Below are 25,103 nucleotides of genomic sequence, written 5' to 3' on the forward strand. Positions count from 1 at the left end.
TTTCTAAAGCCTAACCAGACTGAGCAGTGACTGAAGGATAAAGCTGGAGGGGAGCTCCGACGAAAGCATGCATGGGCTTTCGAAGCAGGCAGTCACTAGTTTAGCTGGTTGCATGACCACGTCCTGTTGACTGCACCTCCCAGAGCCTTGCCATCCCCTTCTGTAATCAGTCCATCTTCGCCAGATTGTTATGGGAATAAGCGATATAATTATCTAAAGAATCTATGCGTAATAGTGTGTCAGAGCTTTCATCTCAGCATCATTCATTCTAGCCTTTCAGTGGCCGTGTACGGAATTTATTGAACAAACAGTGCAAACCCAGCCCCTGATCTTCCGGCATAAGGCGTGTTGTGTAAAATAGAGACTTACAGTTGCCTCTCAGGTGTGGGGAAGAAAAGTGTTTGATGAGCTTCTTGGTCCACACTAAAATGCTTAATCAGTAAAAACTGCTAATAAGGAATATAATTAAAAACGACAACAGCTCCCTCTCACCCACACGATGCCTCAGAAGAGGCTGGCATAGATCAGAAGTGATATCCAGTCGTATGAACCATAAAGGTGAGGTTCTTGCGACTATGTAAACCGACAGTGTTTTATTGGGTGCCAGCCTCTAATGGAGGGGCAGAAAGCACTGTCTTCTGCCTTCCACGCAGGAGAGAGATCTGTGGCTGCCTGGGTTGCCACAGAGTGAAAAGGCAGAGGGGGGAAGGATGGGAAGAATACAATTAGGGAAAGGAGAAACAGAGAGTGAGCGAAGGACAGTGGCAAACCAGCTCTCTTCCCTAACCTGGGAGGCAGACCTTAATACTGTACATATCCATATGTATCCACAGCCTTCATCCCACGAGGCTCCCTTAGGCAGACACTCACTCCCGCAGTTCAGCACCTTCCTCTTCAACAGCACCCCAATCCCAGACATTGAAATCATTAGGAACTTTATCCCTATGCTTCCTCAGATCACCTCCAATCTCAGCTTCTCCACCCTCCATGCGTTAGGAAATATTCTATCAGCCATTTGAGAGATAAGAGCCATAGTCCCTGGACGGCCGTTGAGCAATCTTTCTTTTTTTTTTTTTCACTTTATTTATTTATTTATTAAAGATTTCTGCGTCCTCCCCGCCACCGCCTCCCATTTCCCTCCCCCTCCCCCAATCAAGTCACCCTCCCTTATCAGCCCTAAGAGCAATCAGGGTTCCCTGCCCTGAGGGAAGTCCAAGGACCACCCACCTCCATCCAGGTCTAGTAAAGTGAGCGTCCAAACTGCCTAGGCTCCCACAGAGCCAGTAGGTGCAGTAGGATCAAAAACCCATTGCCATTGTTCTTGAGTTCTCAGTAGTCCTCATTGTCCGCTATGTTCAGCGAGTCTGGTTTTATCCCATGTTCTTTCAGACCCAGTCCAGCTGGCCTTGGTGAGTTCCTGATAGAACATCCCCATTGTCTCAGTGTGTGGGTGCACCCCTTGCGGTCCTGAGTTCTTTGCTTGTGCTCTCTCTCTCCTTCTGCTCCTGATTTGGACCTTGAGATTTCAGTCCGGTGCTCCAATGTGGGTCTCTGCCTCTGTCTCCTTTCATCGCCTGATGAAGGTTAATATTCAGGAGGATGCTTATATGTTTTTCTTTGGGTTCACCTTCTTATTTAGCTTCTGTAGGATCATGAATTATAGGCTCAATGTCCTTTATTTATGGCTAGAAACCAAATATGAGTGAGTACATCCCATGTTCCTCTTTTGGGGTCTGGCTTACCTCACTCAGGATAGTGTTTTCTATTTCCGTCCATTTGCATGCAAAATTCAAGAAGTCATTGTTTTTTACTGCTGAGTAGTACTCTAATATGTATATATTCCATACTTTCTTCATCCATTCTTCCATTGAAGGGCATCTAGGTTGTTTCCAGGTTCTGGCTATTACAAACAATGCTGCTATGAACATAGTTGAGCATATACTTTTGTTGTATGATAGGGCATCTCTTGGGTATATTCCCAAGAGTGGTATTGCTGGGTCCAGGGGTAGGTTGATCCCGAATTTCCTGAGAAACCGCCACACTGTTTTCCAAAGTGGTTGCACAAGTTTGCATTCCCACCAGCAATGGATGAGAGTACCCCTTTCTCCACAACCTCTCCAGCAAAGGCTATCACTGGTGTTTTTGATTTTAGCCATTCTGACAGGTGTAAGATGGTACCTCAAAGTTGTTTTGATTTGCATTTCCCTGATCGCTAAGTAGGTTGAGCATGACCTTAAGTGTCTTTTGGCCATTGAACTTTTGTTGAGAATTCTCTGTTCAGATCAGTGCCCCATTTTATAATTGGGTTGATTAGCCTTTTACGGTCTAGTTTCTTGAGTTCTTTATATATTTTGGATATCAGACCTTTCAGTTGTGGGGTTGGTGAAGATCTTTTCCCAGTCAGTGGGTTGCCTTTTTGTCTTAGTGACAGTGTCCTTTGCTTTACAGAAGCTTCTCAGTCTCAGGAAGTCCCATTTATTCAATGATGTCCTCAGTGTTCGTGCTGCTGGGGTTGTACGTAGGAAGTGTTCTCCTGTGCCCATGTGTTGTAGAGTACTTCCCACTTTCTCTTCTATCAGGTTCAGTGTGTTCGGACTGATATTGAGGTCTTTAATCCATTTCGACTTGAGTTTTGTGCATGGTCATAGATATGGATCTATTTTCATTCTTCTACAGATTAACATCCAGTTTTGCCAGCACAATTTGTTGAAGATGCTCTCTTTTTTCCATTGTATACTTTTAGCTCCTTTATCGAAAATCAGGTGTTCATAGGTTTGTGGGTTAAAGTCTGGGTCTTCTATTCGATTCCATTGGTTGACTTCTCTGTTTTTATGCCAATACCAAGCTGTTTTCAATACGGTAGCTCTGTAATAGAGTTTGAAGTCAGGGATGGTAATGCCTCCAGACGATCCTTTATTGTATAAGATTGTTTGGCTATCCTGGGTTTTTTGTTTTTCCATATAAAGTTGATTTTTGTCTTCTCCAGATCTGTGAAGAATTTTGATGGGATTTTGATGGAGATTGCATTGAATCTATAGATTGCTTTTGGTAGAATTGCCATTTTTACTATGTTGATCCTCCCAATCCAAGAGCAAGGGAGATCCTTCCATTTTCTGGTGTCCTCTTCAATTTCTTTCTTCAAAGACTTAAAGTTCTTGTCAAATCTAAATACAAATCCATTCTTTTCCCTGGCTTCCTTCTACCTTCTTTAACAAGGCCTTTATTTAAGTGTGTGTGCATGTTCCAGCCTCAATTTCAGCATCTCCTACTGTGCATTCCCTCTCACTGCCCAAAACTGCTCTCCACTCAGTGGTACCATGCTATAAAACCCCTTACATCCAGGCTTCATATCCTCCATTCCCCCCACATTAACATTCTTCCCTTGCCATCCAGGCCTTAACAAACCACCCACATTCACTTTTTAAAGACGCCTTCCCTAACTCCTGGGCTAGCTGTGGCCTACGTGTGTCCTTGTGGCTCGCGAGACATCCCTGTGCTTTCTTGTTGCTTTATGATTTTTTTAAAAAATATTTGACTCGGCTCACAAGACAGAGATCAAGCCCTTATCTTATATGTCACTGATTTCAGAACCTAATACTGCACCTAGCATCTAGGACACTCCATAAACCCACGTTGGCAGAATATGTATTGAGAAGAATCGAATATAGTGCCCAAGACCAGCTGAATGAACTATGAATTCACAACTCGCCCCTGGACTCTGTCCAGCACACTTCCTCTGTTCAACCCGTGTCTAGCAAAACAGACAAAACCACTTTATAATAAATACGACCACAAAGTGTCCCATATATCAGAGCAGCAGCTGCATCCTGTCAGAAGAACCAAAACAGCATTTGTTACTCTTGTGACAGGGTACCCTCTTTAGAGACTCACCTGGTGCCTGCGCTCTCTTTGTCTGTGGTCACTGTCCTGTCAGAATCCTTTTATAAGAAAGACTTTGATCTTAATTGTGTGCCCTGGTGCCTGTGAGTGGGGAGTGAAAGCTGAGCACAGAGACCAAAGACTTGTGGTCAGATGGCTCCCATGCCACAGCAGACTGTAATATCTCGGTGTGGTCAGATGGCTCCCACGCCACAGCAGCCTGTAATATTTTGGTGACTGGGCCATAGGTATAAAAGGCTGGCAAGTGGGAGCTACGCATTCTTGAGCGGTGTTTCTTCTGCCCATTCACAACTATGCAAAATGATAGAAGTGACATAATCACCTGTTATCATTATGAAATTACCATAATTCTGCAACCAGACTGCAAAGAGCAACAAGGGCAGCTCCAAGGATGTTTAGAACAGTAGCAACATCCCTAGTCTAGAGATATGTCTTCTCAAGGTGATTTTGAAGGACAGCACCAATTCAAATATGAGTTTGGTGAGTGTCGAAGGGCCGTGTCATGGTTGGGCATCTACCTTGAGTAACTAGGGTTCCTCCTTCATTCTCTCCCTGACTCTTCCCCCTCCTCAAATGTGGATGCCATTATTTCTGCCGAAATTAATTTTACCTTTCTTCAAAATAGAAGAAAAGCAAGTTCTCTCCCCTTGTTGTAACCTCCAGTCTCTTCCAGGGTTTTCCTCTCCGCAATCACCTATCTTCTTAAACCCGGTGCTCCCCAGCGCCCTATGCTTTGACGCGCTTCCAGAGCAGAGGCTGCTGCGCAGAGCTCATTACAAGATGGATCTGGAGACACCATGGATCAAATCATGTCCCACAAATCACTGCAATCGTACAGTCAAATAGAAAGTGTGTAACTTATCACACCTGTGCACGCTCCTTTTCCCCAACTCTGTCATTAGGAAGGCTTTTAGCTGTATGCTGTATACATAGTCTAACAAGAAAAAACGTTCCCGCTGGAGATATTTTGGTTTCCTGTTCCCTTTTGCATCCTTTGTCCTAAACGACAAGCGGGATGTTTCGCAAATGCATCTTGTAAACGAGCTCAGTTAAACTGAGAGTTATGTCCCTGCGCCTTCATTCCAGATATGCCATAAAGACTCTCTCTCTCCCTAACCAACTTTTGGCTTTAGTCCACAACATCCCTATTTTACCCAGAAGTACCATGGATACCAATGGTCTCCCTCCGTGTACCATCTTTCTGCCCTCAGAAAAGCATTAGTGAGGTACTTTCTTATTCTTGTCTATGTAGAGAAGTAGAGATGCCGGACACTGCAGATGATCCTGGGTTCCCAGGTCTAGACATGACCTTGGATTTTGTGTTTAGCTCGTATTTTTTCAGAAATTGCATCAAGGCTTCCTGGTACAGCCATGGATAAATTTCAAACGCTGGTTGGAGCTAGCTTAGGTTGCTGAGTGCTTCCTGCTGGCCAATCACTGAAACAAGTACTTAGCAAGCATTGTCTCCTTTCATCCTTCAAAGAGCCCCTTGGGGTCGAAACTATAATTAACTCCCTTTATGTATGAGAAATCTGAGTGCGAAAGAGGTTAAATGATTTTCCATTAACTCTTAGGCCAGTCTGCTCCCTAGACCCGGCCTGAGGAGATACAGCACAGAATTTGGAGAGAGGTGAGAAACTGGGCACACATGGGCCTTGTGGCTGCCAAAATATCTGGGTCATTTTTAGACTGTATCTCTTAACGTTTTAAGCTTGTCGTTCGTTTTTCCTTTGCTTCACCACCCCTTGAAGCTCCCACTACATTTTATTCTTAAAATCTTTACACAAGTTGGCTCCTTGTGTAAAGTACTCATGTGCATGCATAAGTTTGATTTCCTAGAAGCTATGTTTAAAAACAAAAACAAAAACAAACTAGGCTTGGTTGCACCTACTTTTGATCCCAGCACTCAGGAGGCAGAGGCAGGTGGATCTCTATGAGTTCAAGGCCAGCCTGGTCTACGCAGTGAGTTTCAGACCAGCCAGGGTTACACAATGATACCCTATCTTTAAACACAGCAAAATAAACAAACAAGCATCAACAACAGTAATAACAACAATTGCTGTGATCACAGCACTGGAGGCAAAAATAGGGAGACTCCTGGTCCATGCTGGCTCGCTACTATAGCCGAATCAGAAGGATGCAGGTTTGGTCCAAGATCTTATCTTATAATGTGGAAAATGATTGAGAAGGACATCAACTTCTAGTTTCCACTCGTGCACACACATGTGCATCGGCACTCATAGCTACATGTGCACACATGTGCACAAGTACACACACGAACCTTAGATGAGATATGTTATAGATTGTCATAACCATTAGTGCAACAGAAACCAAAGCCAACTCTTCTTCTCCATGTTGTTCCTTGTCTGCCATATTAATCCCCATCACTAACTCCTGATGAAGGCATTTCCCACCCAGAATACTCTGTTTTCTTTTCCTCACACTTCCAACAGGGACAGCATCACCCAAAGAGGATGGTTCCCCCTTCCTTTCTTGGCCATTGTGCCTCCCTCCGTGCCTTTGTCTATCCCCATACCATCTGCTCCCACTCCAAAACCAAGCATAAATTTTGACAGGGATTTCTAATTGCAAATGTTTTAATGTACCATATCTATCAGAGGCATAAAAGTTAAGGACATTTAGCTATACATTTCATGAATTTCCCCTCCCTGTGGTTAGGAATAAGCTTCAATGCCAGGAAGACACTGAGGAAACCCAGCCTTAAACTGTACACCAGGTGGGACAGAAACCTCTTTAGTCACCAGGGGACACAGCAGAGGGGACTGGCTCTATGTCCCTCCTCTCCTGCCTGCCCCCTCCTTCAAATTCCTGATAATTACTGTTTTGCCTCCAATCTAGTCCCTCCCCAGAAGAGAGGCATGCAGAATAGGGGGAAAGCATGTCTCCAAGCAAAGCCCCACAAGCCAGCACTGGCTTTCCTCTGCTGGGAAGGCTGCTGTGACCAAGGCTCTTGTATCCCCTTATCGTTTAGCCACAACCACCCTGCACCTCCATCCAGGGGGCTATACCCTCTCCCAACACAGGATGCTCACTCAGGTCCACAACACTGGACGGCTAGGACACACTTTCAGATGAGAAGATTGGATTCCAAGGTCCCACAGGTCCCCAAACACAGCAGCTTCTCAGTAGAGGTCCCACTTCCATCTCCTACTTAGCCAGACATGATCCTGTGAATCTTCTCAGGATGAAATGGTACCAACCTTCATCTTTACCCAAGCTTTGTGTATTTATTATTCAACCCGTATTTGCTGCCTATCTAATGTTGGCTGATGGTCCCCATAGATGTTCCGGAACAGTTTCGCTTTCAAGGAAGGCTATCTCACAGGGTCTGGCCAGGAAAGCAGTTGCTTCCTGGCAGAGCCTGGGTGCCTAGAGGAGGGAGATTGTGAATCCAGAGCAGCATGGATGCTAATAAAACCGCGAGAGGACCTTTCTTCCCAACAGGAACCTCTCTAGGTGCTAGGCAGGGCCCTCTCTCTGCCAGCTATGCACAGTGAGGATTTCTCAGAAACTGTGGTCCAGTGAAATTAAATAATGATTCAGAGTCACACATTAAGGAAGAACACAAACCAGGGGTTCTCTTCCAGTCAGCAGTCACATGTGGGGACAGTCTAGAGAATCCCAGACTCCAGAGAAGAATGAGGAAGGGCTACTCACAAGTTCATCCTGAGGTGAGCCCACATATGCAAGAAAGATTAGAGAAAACTCAGTTCTCCCGATAGGTGGGTCAGGGCTGCAACAGCTGGAGCTTCAAACACACTGTTGACAACATCAGCCTGAGTCAGGATCCTAAGCCTGGAGAAAACCATGGATAAATTATGTCGCTAAACCTAACAAGTCTTCACCCAAAGGGGCTCAAATCCTTCACGCACGCACGCACACACACACACACACACACACACACACATCTTCATTCCTAAAGCCCACAAGGGATGAGGGATAAACCCTTTGGCATCATTGACTGTCTTCAAAGCGAAGGTTCTTGGCAAAGAAGAGTCCCGTTCCTTCTGTCTTTGTCTTGTGCTTCTTGGAGGGCTGAAGAGAACCTCGCTAGGCCGTGTGCATATGGGCCTGCAAGCTCTTGTTTTCTCCAAGAGAAGCCGCGGAACAGTTCGTACAGAGACACACAGGAAGCGAAGGAGTTTGTGCTTCAGAATCCAGCTTCTCTCAAACGTCTACTACAAAGTCAGGAACTGAATTCTGGGATCTTGAGGATCACAGGCAGCAGTGTTGTCTTACAGAAAAAGCTGCGATTACAGAACCAGGTTATGGAGTCCATACTGAGCCACCTGGAGGCCCTGTAGAGAGCTTGTCAGCCATGAGGAGGTCAGCCAGCACCTACACGACCCAGTCATTCAGGAGAATTCAAGAAAATGACTGGCCTGGTGGAGCAAGCTGAATATGGCCTGGGTGGAAGCAGGCAGCCACTCAGGTCATCCAGACAAGGGTTTAGGCCTATGATCAACACACAGGTAAAAAGTTAAGGACAAGAGGAGGGCCCAAGCTTCCATTATGACTCCAGGGCCTCATGTACAACACACAGCCATAGAAACTGGACTAGAATATTTTCCCTCAATGCACCCTGCCTGGCTCACCAGGGTGCCCCTGGTCCTACGATGGAGCCAGAGTGTGTTGTGAGGGAAAGGCTTCAGCTAAAAGAGAAAGGTCATGTGGTCTCCTGCTGCCAGCAGAGGACACTGTCTACCCATCACCACAAGGAGCAGGCTAGGCACCCAGCCACCTGTGCCAGGCGTACAGAACAAATCCTGAGTGCCTAAGCAGTAATCCAGTTGCCTGGATTGTAATAACAGTACATCTTCCGTAAGTAGAGTGCTATGTAAATGAAATGCATTTCTTTAAAACTCATGTAAAATCAAACTTGGGTGTGCTTGGTGAGTTCGGGAACCCACACCCCTTCTACTTTGTGGTCCTGACCTTTTCTCCAGCCTTGGAATCCTTCACATTCAACTAACTCGTAGAGAAGAGAGCATGGAAAGAGACACTTGAAGGGTTTTTATGTGTTATTACTTCTCCTTTCTGTTGACTAGAATTCAGACTTCAAGAATGCTGGGAAATGCAGTCTATCTGTGTGCCCACATAAAAGAGAAGTTCAAGCAGGAGGAGGTGGTGGCGGAAGAGGAGGAGAGGAAGAAGAAGGAGAAGGAAGAGAAAGAGGAGGAGAAATACAGCTCCCATCTGGGAGCATCTATCAGAGTGTCACTTGAGAGTACAGCTCCCTCATTAGCTGCACTGGGTGCTGCTCAGCCAACATCTTCACAAGCTTCATAATTCAAAGCTGAAATCAATTCCATGATCTATTCTGAGGTGTGGATGTCTTGTTCCCAAAATTTTATGATGCAGCAAATTCTTAATTTCTGGCAGAAATCATCCTGGAATTTCTCTCACCAAACTTCTTCTTTTCTAAAAATAAATAAATAAAACATAAAAAAGAAAAAGAAGAAAGAAAAAAGAGAATAGGCAGGAAGAGCATACTTTGAAATGGCTCGAGGCTTCCAGGAAAGCTTCAGACCCACACGTCTAATTGAGTGTTACTATATGCCAGAAAACTCTCTTCCCAGCTGCCACCAAGAAAATCCCTGTGCCCCACACATAGAGAGATTGATTAGAAGACCACCTCCTAGGCTTGGAATCCCTACCTTCAAGAGGTTCCCCAAATGACTCTGCTGTGTAACTGTATTTGGAAGACAGACTGACAATAAAATGTCAGCTCCAAATCTCTTGTGGGCCAGATGGAGAACCTGGAAGTATCTGGAGACGTATCACTGACTGTCAAAGTGTCAACAATCATATACTAAGTTCCCACCATGCATATGGCCAGCCTTTTGCTAAGTCAGAATCTAAACGGCAGAGGCAGCCTAGTCCACTAGCATTGTGCAGGCTCCCGAGAACTCCCAGAATTCCAGTAGTCAGAGCCACTTGAATGGGAGAGATGTACTAACTGGCCAGTCCCCAAGAAAAAAACATTTCTCTTAGAGAAATGAGAGTCAAGGTCACTCATTCCAGAGGCAGCATCAGGGCAAGCAGAGGTCTAAAGACAGGGATGTTTCCCTGTTGTTTCTGGGATGTGTTGGAATTGTGGGTAGCCAGCTTGAGGGAGAGGGGATGGATGGTTTGAGGCCGTGTGCTTTGAACTGTGAGTGTAGATAACAGCACCACAAAGCCCAGGGGGCTCACTGCAGCCTTGAGTCTGGTGGGGACTCCTGAGGAAAACCTACTGTGGAAAGAAATGATCAGAGCTTCAAAGTGGAGCTCAGAGAGGAGGAGTCGGGGAGCCATTAAAGCAGGGGCCCTAGCTTCTGCTGCCTTCCGAAGGCTGCTCAGGAACAGGTTTGGTGCTCCTCTCTGAGAAGAAGGGAACTGTGGCTGATGGCTTAGCGTGCCTCCTGCACCAAACCAAACACTCGTAACTCTAGAAGATCTGGCCCCGTTTTCCGTCTCAGAAAATATCTCAGATCACTGGAGCAAGGAGTAGATTAGTAATTCTGAGCTCTCAATCCCATTCCTAATGGTGATTTACTGTGACATTTGGGAAAAGCTGTTGCTTTTGATTGCTCAGTTTCCACAACCAGGAGTGCAGAGCGCTGAGGCAGATCAGGCCCGTGAGCCTAGCTCACGAGGCGGTTGTTCGGAATGGCACGACGTGACCCCCTTTACAATAACGGGTGCTCAAATTTGCTCAACATTTTCCTGGAAGCATTCACAGCTCAGTTTATAAGGCAACAGATGTGTGTGTGTGTGTGTGTGTGTGTGTGTGTGTGTGTGTGTGTGTTTCGTGACCCTTAATGCTTGCAAAAATGTTCTCAGCCCTTCTCCCCCTAGGCATAAAGTCTGGAATCTAGGGAATAATTGAGCTTCTAATACTTGGAGCAAAGCAGAATCCAACTAAACATGTTTTGTCCCCAGGAGAAGTCCCACTTTCAAGCAAATGATTTACACATCTTCATTGCCACAGGAGTCCTGGACCCACATTGCCAGCTGCCTGTTTGGCATCTTGTGACATCACAGTATGACTCCCCCATGCACCTCTGTCCGTGGCTCTGTCACTCTCGTAGACATTCGTTCCTCCGAAGTCTCCTTATTTTCTCTCACACCAGTCACAACGGGCATGCTCCCTGGCTTGAGTGGACGTTAGTTCTGGAGGGGTCAAAGCTAAAAGGAAGTTCAGAAGTCCTATGGTCATTGAATAATATAAATTACACAATGTTCAAACTCTTTATGACAAGGTCGATGCTCTATGCTCCTGGCTGCAGACACGGGCATCTGACTCACAACATGGGCTCAGCTGATCTTTGCTCCAAGGCAAAAGATGATGTGTAGAATTTGTCATGCTGTCCAAGGAAGCACAGATTTATCATTGAAACAGAAACAGTGAAGCACCATCTCTCATCCTGGAGAAAGGCAGGGTGAAAATGCTACTATAAAGTATACTTATTAAGTCCTCATGATTTGCCTGGGGTCCCACCAAGTTGGTAGCCCTGTCCTACCAACTTTACAGTGTTTTAGAATTCACTTCCCCCCAAGCAAAGAAGGCTACCAATCCACCTCCATAAAGATGTTCTCAGGGATGAAGAAAATTAAAGTCATCCTTTTCCTAGGTCCTTTCATCGTTGGAAGGCTGCCATATTTGGTTATCATCTCAGCCCTCAAAGTCACAAGCCAACAGACAGAAATAGAGCAGTCTGCATGTCCTGAGACATAGGTGTGGACAGTCCAGGCTCTGAGAAGAGTGGACTGGGTACCTTCTAACCTAGATAGTCTTTCACAGCCTTGGTTTTCCCTAAGGGCTCATTGGACAGTGGAAGGTGCATGATCCTAGATGAGATTCAATGAGCTAGATGGTTCTGCAAGAGATGACAGAACATGTGACCTGTAAATGAGAGGCTTGCTCTTTCCTAGTGCATAACTAACTGTCCAAGGCAAATGATGCCCTCAAGAGATCCCCAACCTTCTTCATAGCCTTTGGTCAATTCTTACACACATCTCTACGTGTGAGTGAGTGTACAAGTTGGGGTGGGGTGAATGGGTGGGGTGGGTGCCCTCACGTTCTCTATGTCTGTTTCCTCCTCCTCCCTCTTCCCCTTCTCCTCTTTCGCCTCTTCTTCTCTACCTCACTCTCTCTCCCCTTTACTTCTTTTCTCATTCTGCTCCTGCCCAGGATTTAGCACAGTAAAGCCTGTGGATCAGGCATTTTTGTCTGTAGCCACCTCCCCTGCTGGGCCAAAGTTCCATAAATCAAGACCCCCTATCCTTTGCTTTCTCTGTTCCCACACACTAGAATGCCAGAGCTATGACACAGTTTGAGGGAATGAGATAGCAAAGAAGGAACTTATAGGAGATTATCTTCTACCTGGTTTCTCCCTTTCAAGAATCCTTCAGTGCCAGTCCCTAAAAAGTGAGCACAGAAAGCTTATGCTCAAGCGTGGGGAGAAGGCTCACTGGGTAAGAACCCTTGCTGTACACTTGCTGAGGACCCAATCCTGAGTCTCTTGTGCCCATCTAAAGCATTGAACACGGCAACACCCTCCTATAACCCCGGCACTAGGGAGGGCAGATGAGACCAGAGAATGTCTGGAGCTTGCTGGTCACCAGCCTAACTCCGGGTTCAGCAAGAGACCCTTTCTCAAGGGAGAATGGTAGAACATGGTGTCTAATGTCTTTCCCTGGCCTCCACAAGCGCACACATACATGCATACACCATCCAAATGAAAATAAAAATAAGCAAGGGAAAGTCAATGATCAGAAGCCTTGACCTACTGGCATGGAAGGGTTCTTATGATTCTCCATGTAGTTTATATGAAGATTTATATTCTCTCCTCTTTCCCCAAGGTTCCTCCACTAGCCTCATTGTTAAAGAAAGAGCTCACCGGCGCTTGGCAGCCCTGGAAACTCTATATTGACTTTTCTCCTGTTCTTGGTGTTATGCCCAGAGGAGAAACCAAGTCTCTATGTGGTAAATTACCCTGGAGAATCAGGTCACACGGGATGGGAAAATTCCCCCCCCACTTAGCCTGACCTTCAACGTGGCCTCTTCCCAGGCACAAACCTCACAGCACCTGTACACGCGTCCAGCCCCTGACTGCTCCGATCCAGCCAGGGCTAATCCTGAGAACCCCGCCCTTCCAGCCCAGCCCCTCCTCTGCAGCCGGTAAGCGAAGACAATTATGCAGATAATAGGATGGATGTGGCAGGGTTTTCCATCACAGACGTTATTCTAATAGACATGCACACCACAGCCCCAGCCTTGCGACAGTCCATTTCAGAAGACTTTTACTGCACAAATCAACTGAGCAATAAGAAATGAGAGAAAGTGGTTTTCTCTCCGCAGCATCTGCCAGTCCTGTCCTAAGCAGCCAGATCCCAGACAAGCCCCAGCTGTGAAAATGGACCCCCCTTTTTTTTCAGATCCGACTAAATGGCCAAGGAAGGAGTCTGAGCTATGGTGCCCATCCATCACACACCTCTTACACCATCCGGTTTTCTTTGCCTCTCTCACCAAAGCCTTGTTATTCCCTTGGTCTACATTCAGGCACACACCTTTTTGTCAGCTACTTAAAATCATTAAGTGAACTTAATTAGGTTTGTCAATCCCTGAGGCTGGGAGGATGGCGAGTAAGGCCTCATTCACTGCCCATTAACAGTCTGTTGCCTGAAAGAGACGGTGCATTTTCTGGGCTGTGCGTGAGCAGCATCCACACAACCTTGGCAAGGATCTGCCGGGTGAGTTCAGAAAGCACCCATTTCCAGAGCTGCCTCCTGGAAACCTGGCCAGGGGCCCAAACTATCACCTCCCAGAATCCCCCTAGGCTAATTTTCAACAGGCTGTCTGTAAAGCTTACACAAGAAGGAAAGGTGGGTGCATTCTTATGCAAAAACAGGCTTGAGCCAAGATCTCTAGCTAAAGCTGGTTTAGACAGGTGAAAGAAAGAAGAGAGAGAGAGAGAGAGAGAGAGAGAGAGAGAGAGAGAGAGAGAGAGAGAGAGAAAACCAGCATCAACTCCAGCATTCACAAATCTATTTTGAGAAACAGAAAGAACAAAGCAGATCAATAGTTACAGTTACGGGGATGGCAGCCAACTCTATACAGCCAAAGAAAAGGGAGTCCCACCTGCCAGGCTCCCAGATAGCAGGAGGAGCCCCAAATGTTTACTCTACCTTTTCCTTAACCAGATGCCCTACTTGAGAGGGGGAAGTGTCTTCTAGCTGTGGAGATAACACTTCCCTCACTATCAAGAGCAAAAGTGTTGGGGCAGGGGAAACCGGTGTGTTTGTTAGTCTGTTGTGGTCTTAGCAATAATACGGCATGGACCTTGCTTCCCATGGGTCCTAGAATGTTCTACCTGTGCACAAGAGTAAATGCTAGAACCTAAGGCCAGAGGCCACGGCTCACTCTGAGGAATGACCTGGCGTCTGTATCTTTGGGGAGCTGGCCATAAAAGAGTAATTAGACTGAATAAACTCAGAACCCCCAAGGAAATCTTGCCCATATCCAACCGGGAGAGGCTATGAGAGCCTCTTCTTTTGTGGTTCTGCTGAAGTCACTCAACCAGAGAGCATCCAAAGTAGAGAACCCTAAATCACAGCTGGCCTAATGCCCACCTCATCTCATGGCCAGCTTCCTCACAGACGATGAACTCCGAGTGTCGCCTCTGTTCCACATTCTTTGCTCACCACCTGCTACTCCAGACCCATTCCCACGTTGGGTCCGCTTCCCCTCCGTCCTGCCATAACTGTTTACCTCCGTCTGACCTTCATTTATTCTGGTCCCACCTGTCCCTTGCTGAGTCTCTAGAGTGGACAGAAGCAGCGTCACACATGCTCATGGTGTCCCTGCCTGTCCTGAGTGCCCCTGACACAAAATATGGGCAATTCCCACCATCAACTGAATGTTTTAATACAGCAACTTCTACTGCCAACATCTTGTGGAATGCTTTAGAGACCCCTGCAGCCCCAGCTTGCATCTCCCATCCATGCGAAGAGGCCTGGTGGCCACGAGGGAACTTTGCAGCAGCTCCAATCTCTCAGTCATCGAGAATGAAAGCGAGAAAAACTGAGCAAGCAAGGAAACTAGCGGTTTCCACTAGGGTCTGTGGGGAGAGCAGTGGAGATCTTGTCTCTCCCCCTGCTCTGCAGTCACATGACTCATTTATTTCTTTGCAAAGTCCTTTTAGGCAATGTTCTGATGATACAGCTTAGCACTGAAATCAACATGTGACCTGGCCCCTCAGCCTACTAGTAATGGATAAAGAGAGGAGGACCCAGAGAGGAGAATGAGAATGTAGGTTGTTATGGGATCAACGCCCACTACAGTGCAGGGTATCTTACATTCCCAACCAAAGAACATGATTCTTTATAGTCACATTTCATTAATTTATAATAATGATAATAATTTTTGTTTCATTCACAATGTTTTGTTTTGTTTCGGACAGGAACTCACATAGCCTAAGCTGGCCTAAGATTTGCTGTGTAGTTAGTGTGAAGGGCCTTGAACAACAGACATTTCTTTTTTAAAAAACAAAGCACTTGGGCTTTCTAATTGTGACCTTTAGACCGAAAAGGCTGTATCTGACAGGATTCCACAAGATAGATGAAGGCACAGGCGGATGTGGGGATAGAGCAGTTGAGAATAATTGGCCACAAACACATTGTTTAGATAAAAGTTCACATCTGATTTGGAGAGTGAAGCAATAACTGTCCTCTGGCCAGAAAGATGTAAGCCACAGTCTACCCCTTCTAAGCGCTGACCAGGGTTACAAGCTCAGTTATGATGGGAGCCTCCGCCTGGATGCAATTCACCATCCAGGCATGTCCAGGCCTGTGACATCAGAACAGGACACTGCCATCTACAGCATTCATACTCAAGGAAAGCTCCATCAAGTTACAAAAAAAACCAAAAAGGATAATTGCATCAAAAGAGCCTCATAATGTTGTCGGTAAGCTTTTATGATTTTATGTTGGGTCATGACTGCATGTGACCCAGGTTGAACATGCAGGGACACTTCTCTCCCTTCTTGAGCTGAGATCTAGAAAAAGAAAAGACCTTCCACTGACACTTCGTCTTGTATGCCTCTTCCACCTCCCCAAAGAGTAGCTTTTCCTTGTTCACTTCCTACCCTGGCCCACATTATCAGAGAGCCTGCACTCTCTCTCTGTAAGATAGATAGATGATAGATAGATAGATAGATAGATAGATAGATAGATAGATAGATAGATGATAGATAGATAGATGATAGATAGATAGGTAGATAGATAGATAGATAGATAGATAGATAGATGATAGATAGATAGGTAGATAGATAGATAGATAGATAGATAGATGATAGATAGGTAGATAGATAGATAGATAGATAGATAGATGATAGATAGGTAAATAGATAGATAGATAGATAGATAGATAGATAGATAGATAGATGATAGATAGATAGATGATAGATCTTTCTTTCTCCTTTCTGTCTGCCTCTCATCCCCCCTCTCTTTCTCCCATTTTCCCTCCTTGTTCCCCAACAGTTTTGGCCAGCGATAATTTACATGCCATAACATTTACCCATTTTTAAGTATGCAAGTCAATGACTCTCAGCAAGTTTCTAGAATTCTACAAAAAAAATACTACAACCCAGTTTTAGAACACTTTCATCACCCCAAAATGAGGCTCTGTGCTAGTTAGCAGTCACTATTGCTCCCCCGCTAGCCCCCAGGCAACCACTAATCTGCTCTCTGTCTCTACAGATTTGCCTCTTCTAGACGATTCCTATCCAGAGAATTGCTCAATATGAGGTCTTTAGCTTACTGTCTGCCTTCTTTAACTTTGCATAATGCTTTTGAGAGGCATCTATTTTACAGCGTGTCTCCTGGTCCATTCTTTTTTATTGTAGATTAGCATCCCAATGTGTGGCTGTATAACCACATGCGCTGTATCCCGTCAATGATTGACAGACATGGCTTTCCTCTCTTACCATTTAAAACACCCACGGCAGACACTGCGCTCTATTCATCGGGTTATTCTGGAATCTGGGGAAAGAGTGCTTAGGGTTCTCAGGACACCGTCACTTTATCGCAGAAGGGGGAGTTTGACTGATGGCAGTAGCCTTCCAGGAAGGAGATTTCCCAAGAAAACAAACCAGGAAACAAATGAGTCCGTGACATCTTTCCGTTTATCTCAGCCTCATGCTTTCCCTGACTGTAGTCAGAGGACCTGCACTCTAAGCCATGAAATGGCTGGGAAGAAACATAGTCTCAGTGAGTTACTGTCCAGACGTCATGACCCACTGTGGCTTGATTACAAATGCTCCCAGGGGAAACAGTCGATCATCTGATATTTAACCACCAGTCAGAAAGCAGTAGCCGACACTGCACAAGAACCAGGATGTCTCTATTTTGCAAGAAATTAACCTTTTAGTTGGTGGTTGATGGGGTCAAACCGGGGGGAAAGCCCCGCTGCTTGAAGCAACAGAGACACTAAGGAGTTCTCCTTCAGTTACTATCACACAAAAGCACTTTAATGTTTAAATAGTGACTCAGCCTGCCCATGGGTGAGCATGAGCACAATACCCAGCCACCATGCATTTCTAGCCAACACGCATGCCCAGAAAGCAAACGTCTCCTAAGCTCAGAACTCCAAACTGGCTCTAAAGGTCTCATACCGGTCGTACTCGGGATGGAGCACCCCTTCAGAAAGGGATATGCTCTGTGATGGAGAAGTGGAAGTGGGAAAGGTTGAGTCCTGTCCTCTTACTGCTGCTTTGGGATGAGAGGTAAGGCTAATCAAGCTAAATTTCTGCCCAGCAGAACACGCGTACTGCCAATGACGCCTAGGACTTTACCTAGGCTAGTGGTTCCTAACACTCATTCTTCTTAACACCATACAGGTTCTGGCTGCAGATAGTCACATGGTGGGGTCCAGGATCCGGGGCAACAGTGGCATTTGACAACATTTCCATCAGCCTCGACTGCTACCTCACTAGTGAGTTTACTCTGATGCTTTGTTCCCTTAACCCAGTGACCCATGGTCTCTTCTCTAGACCCCCAATCTTAGCCATCTTGCCTCTTCTGCTTTCCCTAGTTCAACCTATTCTCTCTCCCTACAACTGATTCTGCCTGACTCATCCCACTGGCTCTTCTCTATTCCAGTCAGTGGGGAGGAGAAAATGCCCTCGCATACAGTACCCAAATCCAGAAATCTGTTTGAGAAAAATCCAAACAAGGAGCCAAAATCCTGGGCAAACATATCAGGAGCGACTCCCGTCTTCGACCCTACAGGTAAGGGTTATTCTGGCACAGCCAGAAAATTTGAGCAGCATTATTTCTTACTGCTGAAGGCAGAAGAATGGCCTGTGTTATGACTGGGGTGAGTACTGTGGTTAAAAGAAAATGGTTGGTCTCTAGGAGAGGCATGACCGCTTTCGTTATGGGACCCCCAAGAAGAAGCTGTGTGGCTCTCTCATCTCCTGAGCAATGGCAATGAGACCTAACTACTGGAAATATACAAAAGAGGAACTTTTCACCTGGGAACCCCAACACACAATGGCAGGGAGGGTCAAGCTATGGCCAGTTGTTATGACCAACACCAGTAGGCAAATGCTATAGACGTGGAAACAGGAAGATTGTGAACTTGAGGCCAATTTGGGCTTCACCTTTAGGGACCTAGGGAGGTGTAAAGTACTTGACATACAAGTTCCAGTACCCAGGGCTCAGTTCAGATCCCTAGTACCCATGCAAAGAGCCAATCATAATGACAGAATCCCAGCACTGGGGAGATGGAGACAGGAGGGTCCCCTTAGCTTCATGGGCAACCAGTCTTGCTAAATGGTGAGCTCTAGATTAAGGAAGAGACCTTGTATCAACAAGATTATCTGAAATCAATCTCTGAACTCTGCATGCATGTGCATACACACACACACAATACACACACACCATGGGTCTTGGTTTCTAAGCCCCACCCAAGTGTGTCCAAGAGCCCCTGAGGGCTTTGGTGCCCTGGTACTGACACTCCTCACATGAGAAGCAGGTACAGTACACAGTCCGCCACATCCTGTTGTATACATCTTCTTTAGAATAGCGGCATATAGATGATAAATCTCTAATTTCTACTTACAAGATAGAATCCTGGTTCTGTTCAAATAATTAGAAGCTTGTATCTTTGACACCAAATTGGTTAGCTCTCTGCTCATTAGCTAAGTTTTGGTTTTGCTTCATTTTTTAAATAAAAGACAAAAGCCCCTCGAAACTATCTTTAACTCCTTGATGGTTCCTGCCTGATCTGGTCAGCTACCAAGCTGAAAAAAAGGGGGTTGTATCTCTTTTTACCCTTAAACCTCCCCCCCCCAAAAAAAAACTTTCCAACCCTCCCACAGTCTGCCTGGGAACCTAACCTAGAGAACACTGTACCCTGCTGAGTGAGGGCCCTTCCCAAAAATCTGTTCAGTGTCCCTTCCTGTCACCCAAACCTGGGGGACTCAACTCTGTATTCTGCCTTGTTATAAGCTTGTGCACCTTGCAATTCCGTCAGTTCAGGAAGGGGAGCACCGTTCCCTTTCCATTCCCTGCGCTAAGTACACATGGTGGCTACCCCCACCCTGGCCTCGTCACCAACCAGGGCTCCAGAAACATCTACTGATTGGCTGGTGGGAATCTGGAAGTTTGAGCCAGGTGTCTGATGTCAACAGCCATAACACTACAACCAGCACTTAGGGAGCACTGGTCCACCTGGCCCTGAGTCTGGGCTCCTTAGCATGTAACTCCTACTGTCCCCAAAAGAATAATCAATAAGGCCCTTTGTCCCCTCAGACAAACGAAATCACGTGGGAGCTGGGAAAGGGCTATGAGTCCCCACCCTCTCCAAACAGAATTAGAAGCAGACAGCTCCCAGAGGGCTACCCTAGTGAGTAGCATTATCTCAGAACAACTGGCTCCAGGTCAGAGGGAAGAAGAGGGTATTGAACCAAAGTTGTCTGGGGGTGGCCTTGAGGTTTGCTGAAAATGCTCTAGGACCCTGGATATGGGGCCATTATTTTCCCAAGAACCCAGTGTCACATCGGGAGCTGCTTAAGGCAAGAGAAAGGGGGCTCAGCTCACACAACCCTTCCCTCATGTGCTCTATTGCAGGATGTATTTGTCTCCATTACGATTCAGGTTCCCTAGTCCCATCTCAGTGGATCCCTTCAGATCTGTATTAGGTTGCAAAAGGAGTCTGTTTGGGGGCGACAAGTTTTCTGGAAAGAAGGCCACTTCCCACTAGACTTAGCCTTGTGGCCAGGGAGAGAGCCCTACCTAGCCCAGGACTCGCCTGACTGTCATCCAGACCCAACTGCTGTTCTTACGCATTTCTTCTGCAACCCATTCTGTGCTCAGAGTGACTGAACAGCACAACTCCAGGATCCAGCACAAAGAACTCATAGTCTGGAAGAAGGAAAGGCAGGTAGACAATGTAACCAGAGCAGGAGGGTAGGGAGGGGCTCCTGGAAAGGCAGGGATGGGGCACATCCACTCGGTGATAACCACTCAGCGTGCACACAGTCCTGGTACTTCCCTGTAGCCATCACTGCATGTACCATAGCAGGGAGGGGGTCAGCAGTACTGGGCGCTCTGAAGCTTCCATCCAGGGTAGGAGAGTAGCTGGCGGGCCAGCAAGATATGTCTGCAGTGTCTGGTTTGATCAAAGCTCAGAGCATTGCCCTGGGAGGAGAAAGATAGAAGAGGGCAAGGGAAAGGAGGGAGAGGGGGGATGGGAAGAAAAGAGAAGCAATAATAAAGGGAGGAGAGGGGGAAGTGGGGAGGAAATCAGACAATGCCTGCCCCTGAGCTAGGCTTTTCCACCAAGCAGTTTGATGTCACACTGGCCTGAGGGTAGTCACTTCTACTCTGATTGAAGGGAGAAAAAAGGTGAATTAAAAGACGGTGAGTACATATCTGCTAGGAAGGGGACCCAGGATGTGAACCCAAAGTCTATAATCTTTGCACCAGCTCTGCTGCTGCTGGTAGAGAGATCTCCATTCAGAGAGAAGGGCTGTGTGGGAAGGAGGTGGGGGCACGGTCCCAGGGAAGAGCCCCTGCGTGAGCTGTAAACAGCTCCCGACCCTCTGACAAAGAATCGAGGCAACAAGATAATAAGATTTTCTCTCCAAAGTTCAGCGCTGTCAGTTCGCGCTGAGTTGGAACAGGGGTGGTGGGTGGCATTTCTGCTGTCCTCCAGGCAGTCACAAAACCAAATGAAACCCGGTCTTGAGAAAGCTGTTACTCCCAATGCTCCCCCAAACTCCGTGTGTACCACCTTCCCAAGACATCCAGGCCCACTCCAGGGGAGTGGGTGGCCAGGGGAGTCTCTAGCCCAGGGGCAGGGGGAAAGCCTGACCAGGTGACCAGTTGGTTGGCACACATGGCCTTCTCGGAAGCCTCTGAGTCACTTTAGTTAATCAGATGAAGAAGCTGGAGGAGAAAATGGGGCGAGTATTAAGTCCCGGGAAATTACGTTTCTCAGCTTTGCACATGCAATTACACTAACCAAATGGTCGGGCTAATACAATTAAGGCTACAGAGTCGGGTTCTTCTCTCTCCCTCTCCCTCCAGCCCTGACTCTCTCCACCTCCCTGCCCCTGTCCCCACCTCAGTCTCTGTCTCTGTCCTGGGTGGTAACAGATGATGCTGCCACTGAGCAGGTACAGTCAAGCTCTGCTACCCTCCTTCCCTGAAATGTTCAGCTGAGGATTTGAAAGCTTCAGGGCCCTGTACCCTTCTCCCTTCTACTATGGGCTCAGGTGCAGTATAGGTAGGACCAAGGGAAACGTAATGGCACAATTTTGGAATTTTGGCAAAATAAAAAAAATCACAACCTTGCCTCTTTCAAATCTAGCCCTGGGTTTGTTTGCCATTTCCAAGTATGTAACATGAAGAAAGAAGGAGAAAAACAAACCCATGTAGAATCCTGGGTCAGTGAGGTGATTCAGCTGGTAAGAGGCACTTCCTGTGCAAGCCTGTGACCTAGGCTTGATCCCTGGAACCTGGCATGAAAGAAGAGAACCAACACCTGAAAGTTAACCTCTGACCTGCACACAAGCACCATGTGACCTGGGCATACACACACACACACACACACACACACACACACACACACATGTGTGCTAGTGGTGGTGGTGGTGGTGATTTTATATCTACATAACTACATTGTTTGGGATATAGGATATACATTTATATAGTCCTGAAAGGAAAAGAACCCTGGCCTAGGAGTCAGAACCTCCATGCTATGGCCTGGCACGTTCACATCAGCCATGATTCGAGAGTGGTTCAGCCTCATATACATGCCAGCAAACACGCAGGGATGGCTCATATGGGAGAGGCTCGTGTGAACACAGTGCCCACTCTTTCTACGCATTCCAAGTTTCAGACTGAGGCGATGACTTGGTAAAGTGCTTACCACAGAAGCAATAGGGTCTGAACTCAATCTCCAGAACCCATATTTTAACCATATTGTAACCCCAGAACTAGCGAGGTACTGGAGCTAGCTAACCAGCCAGCCAAACAAATCAGTGAGCTCCAGACAAATCAGAGACCGTCTCAAGAAACAAGATGAAAGGCACCTGAGAAACAGGTTGACCTCTGACTTCCACATTCATGCACACACAGTTGCACATGCGTATATACACACATGCTCACATGTGCACACAGGTGCACATGTATCTGCATACACACATGCACACGTGTGCACATGCACAGGCACATATACATGCAAACACACATGAACACATGCGCACACTCATCAGTACACATACATATACATGTACATAGAGAGAGAGAGTTAAGGTTTAAAGCATTCCAGTCCTTTCTCATTCCCAGCTCCATGATTCCAGGGTCTAAGGCAATCTGAAGTAGAGGAACCATAGCTTTCCTTGGTCCTTCTCTCCAATTAACCCATGGCTCAGCTAATGTGCCCAGAAGTCATGGTGACAGACTGCCCATTTCCACACGTGCTCCTATGATTCAAGAACAGATGCCAATTCCAATGAGAAAGTTCTATGTGTTTCATATAAATTGATTGGGTCTATTTCTGCTAAATGCATTACCCATTCACGCAGAACAACTATCAGAGTTAATAGAATTTGTAGCTAGAGCCATTATGCTCCAAGCACGCCCTTCTGGGGATGACGACATTGTTGGAAGGAAGTCTTCCTAGGTCCTAGCCCCTCTTTCAGAACCCATCTTTTCATTTGTCGTCTTTGTGTGCTTTGGAGCCTTCTGTACTCAGACCCTATAGGCTCGACCAAGTTCACTAGTGGTGCACACGGTGGGGTGAAGTAGCTTGGCCTTCTGATTAGCCCCATCCCTAAATTGAGACCACTTCGTGGAGCTCCAGTACATTCTGTCCCCTTCTCCCTTCATGGTATTGTAGACAACCCTGTGGCAGGCTAAGGATGGGGAGGAAGCCAAGTTCCCATCTTTAGCCATAGCTCTTCACTGGGTACTAGTCTGGGAGGCAGGGAGTTCCAGGGTATGAGAATGGTGTGAGACAAAGGCAGGAGATCAAGAGGGCCCACTCACACCCAGGGGTTACACATATTAGTCTTAGGTAACCTGTCAGTAGCAGCTTCCCCATAAAAGCCTGATCATGGACATTCTCAGGGGCTCCCCTACTCCAGGGGCATCCTCACCCAGTCTTGATAGGCTGCCCTGTCTGGAGGCGTTACCCCTATGTGCTGCCCATTGAACACACAGGTGCCTGGGCTCCTGCATGCCAGTGGGATATGTGACATGGGACATTAACAATCCACTTTTCACCAGGCGGTGGTGGCGCACGCCTTTAGTCCCAGCACTTGGGAAACAGAGACAGGTGGATTTCTTTGAGTTCAAGACCAGCCTGGTCAATGTCTGAAAAATAAATGAATGAATAAATAAATAAATAAATAAATAATATCCACACTTCTCACAAACCCTTCAGGAATGTCTTCTTAACAACAAAGGTAAGAAGAAACCCAGGGCTGCAGATGAAGAGCCCTAACCTGGAGAAGGTGATGAGGTGGCATAGGGCATCTTTCACCCACAAAGGCCCTGGCATCATGCAATAATAATAACCATTGTTCTTCAGAGGTGCCAGGAGCCAGGCTGAGCTGCGTGGCTGGTTATCTCGCTTGCTGCTGTGACACTAACCCTTTACAGACTCGGGTCCCCAGAGACTAGCTCCAAATTACAGTTTAAATGGCTTAAAGATCTATTTCTTAAGACTCACATAAAAAGTAACATTTTCTAAACCATGTAACACCTAGAAGAACAAAGTTATGACAAAGTAACCTTAGAAGGACCCCATTGTTGGAAAGGTCTTCTAGAGAGATCTTATTTCTGAGAAAACCCCCAGTTCGTTATGTTACTTTGCTGTGTTAGTCTGTGTGTTCAAACAGGCTATACCTGCCTCTTCGCTAACACATAAGGCAGCATGCTAGGCAAACAGTGCTCACGCGCATGCGCGCACACACACACACACACACACACACACACGAAAGCTGATCGTTGAAGCTCACTATTCTATCCCATGCACCCCAGCCTTCACTGGTACACCCCCACTCAATTGGGAGAATAACTCTTTAAGGAGTGAAAGCCAAGGTGTCATAGATACAGCCCTTGTGCCTCGTTCAAAGACTGGCCATTCCCTGCTGATGAACCCTGGGCTGTGTGCACTGTCTTTCTCTGGCTTTAGATTATCACCTATTTAGAATAATTAGAGTAGTGGTTATGCATGGAGCACCTGCTTTAATAAGGCTCAGGGGTTGCCAGTCATTGCACAGGCTTAGCGCCCTCTGAATTAACATGTCACTCTTCATTAGGGTATGTCTCCCTTCCCCAGGAGCTAGTATGGCTGGGCTCCAGGAAGAGAGGTGATGTGGAAATAATGTGTGACTCATAATTCTCATCACTAAAATCAACACACTTCTTATAGTGAAAGTGGTTTTGCATGCCCGGGAGTCAGTCAACAACCCCTGCTGGTGGCCAACTCTAATGACCTCGATCTTCTTGGTAACCAAGAAAGGGAACCTGTGGACAGTAATTGCGTGAAACTGGAGATTGGGTTGAAGGCATTCTGCTTACCAGAAAGAGCTTCTTGGTGTATTCTGGGGATATGAACTGTGGCCCTCATGTTGGTACAGCAAGTGCCCACCGCTGTAGACCTCCATGAACACATTTCC

The 25,103-nt window shown here is 46.6% G+C and overlaps 1 protein-coding gene across 1 annotated transcript in view; it reads left to right on the plus strand.

The window, feature by feature from the left end:
• Alk (ALK receptor tyrosine kinase) overlaps positions 1-25,103 on the plus strand; it is a 722,226-nt gene that overhangs the window by 624,149 nt on the left and 72,974 nt on the right. Inside the window, exons 10-11 of the mRNA XM_057785256.1 lie at positions 17,805-17,899; positions 18,067-18,195. Coding sequence (XP_057641239.1) covers positions 17,805-17,899; positions 18,067-18,195 — 224 coding nt within the window. The remainder of the gene's footprint in view (positions 1-17,804; positions 17,900-18,066; positions 18,196-25,103) is intronic.

The sequence above is a fragment of the Chionomys nivalis genome, chromosome 1, assembly GCF_950005125.1.
Source record: "Chionomys nivalis chromosome 1, mChiNiv1.1, whole genome shotgun sequence".
Lineage (NCBI taxonomy): Eukaryota > Metazoa > Chordata > Mammalia > Rodentia > Cricetidae > Chionomys > Chionomys nivalis.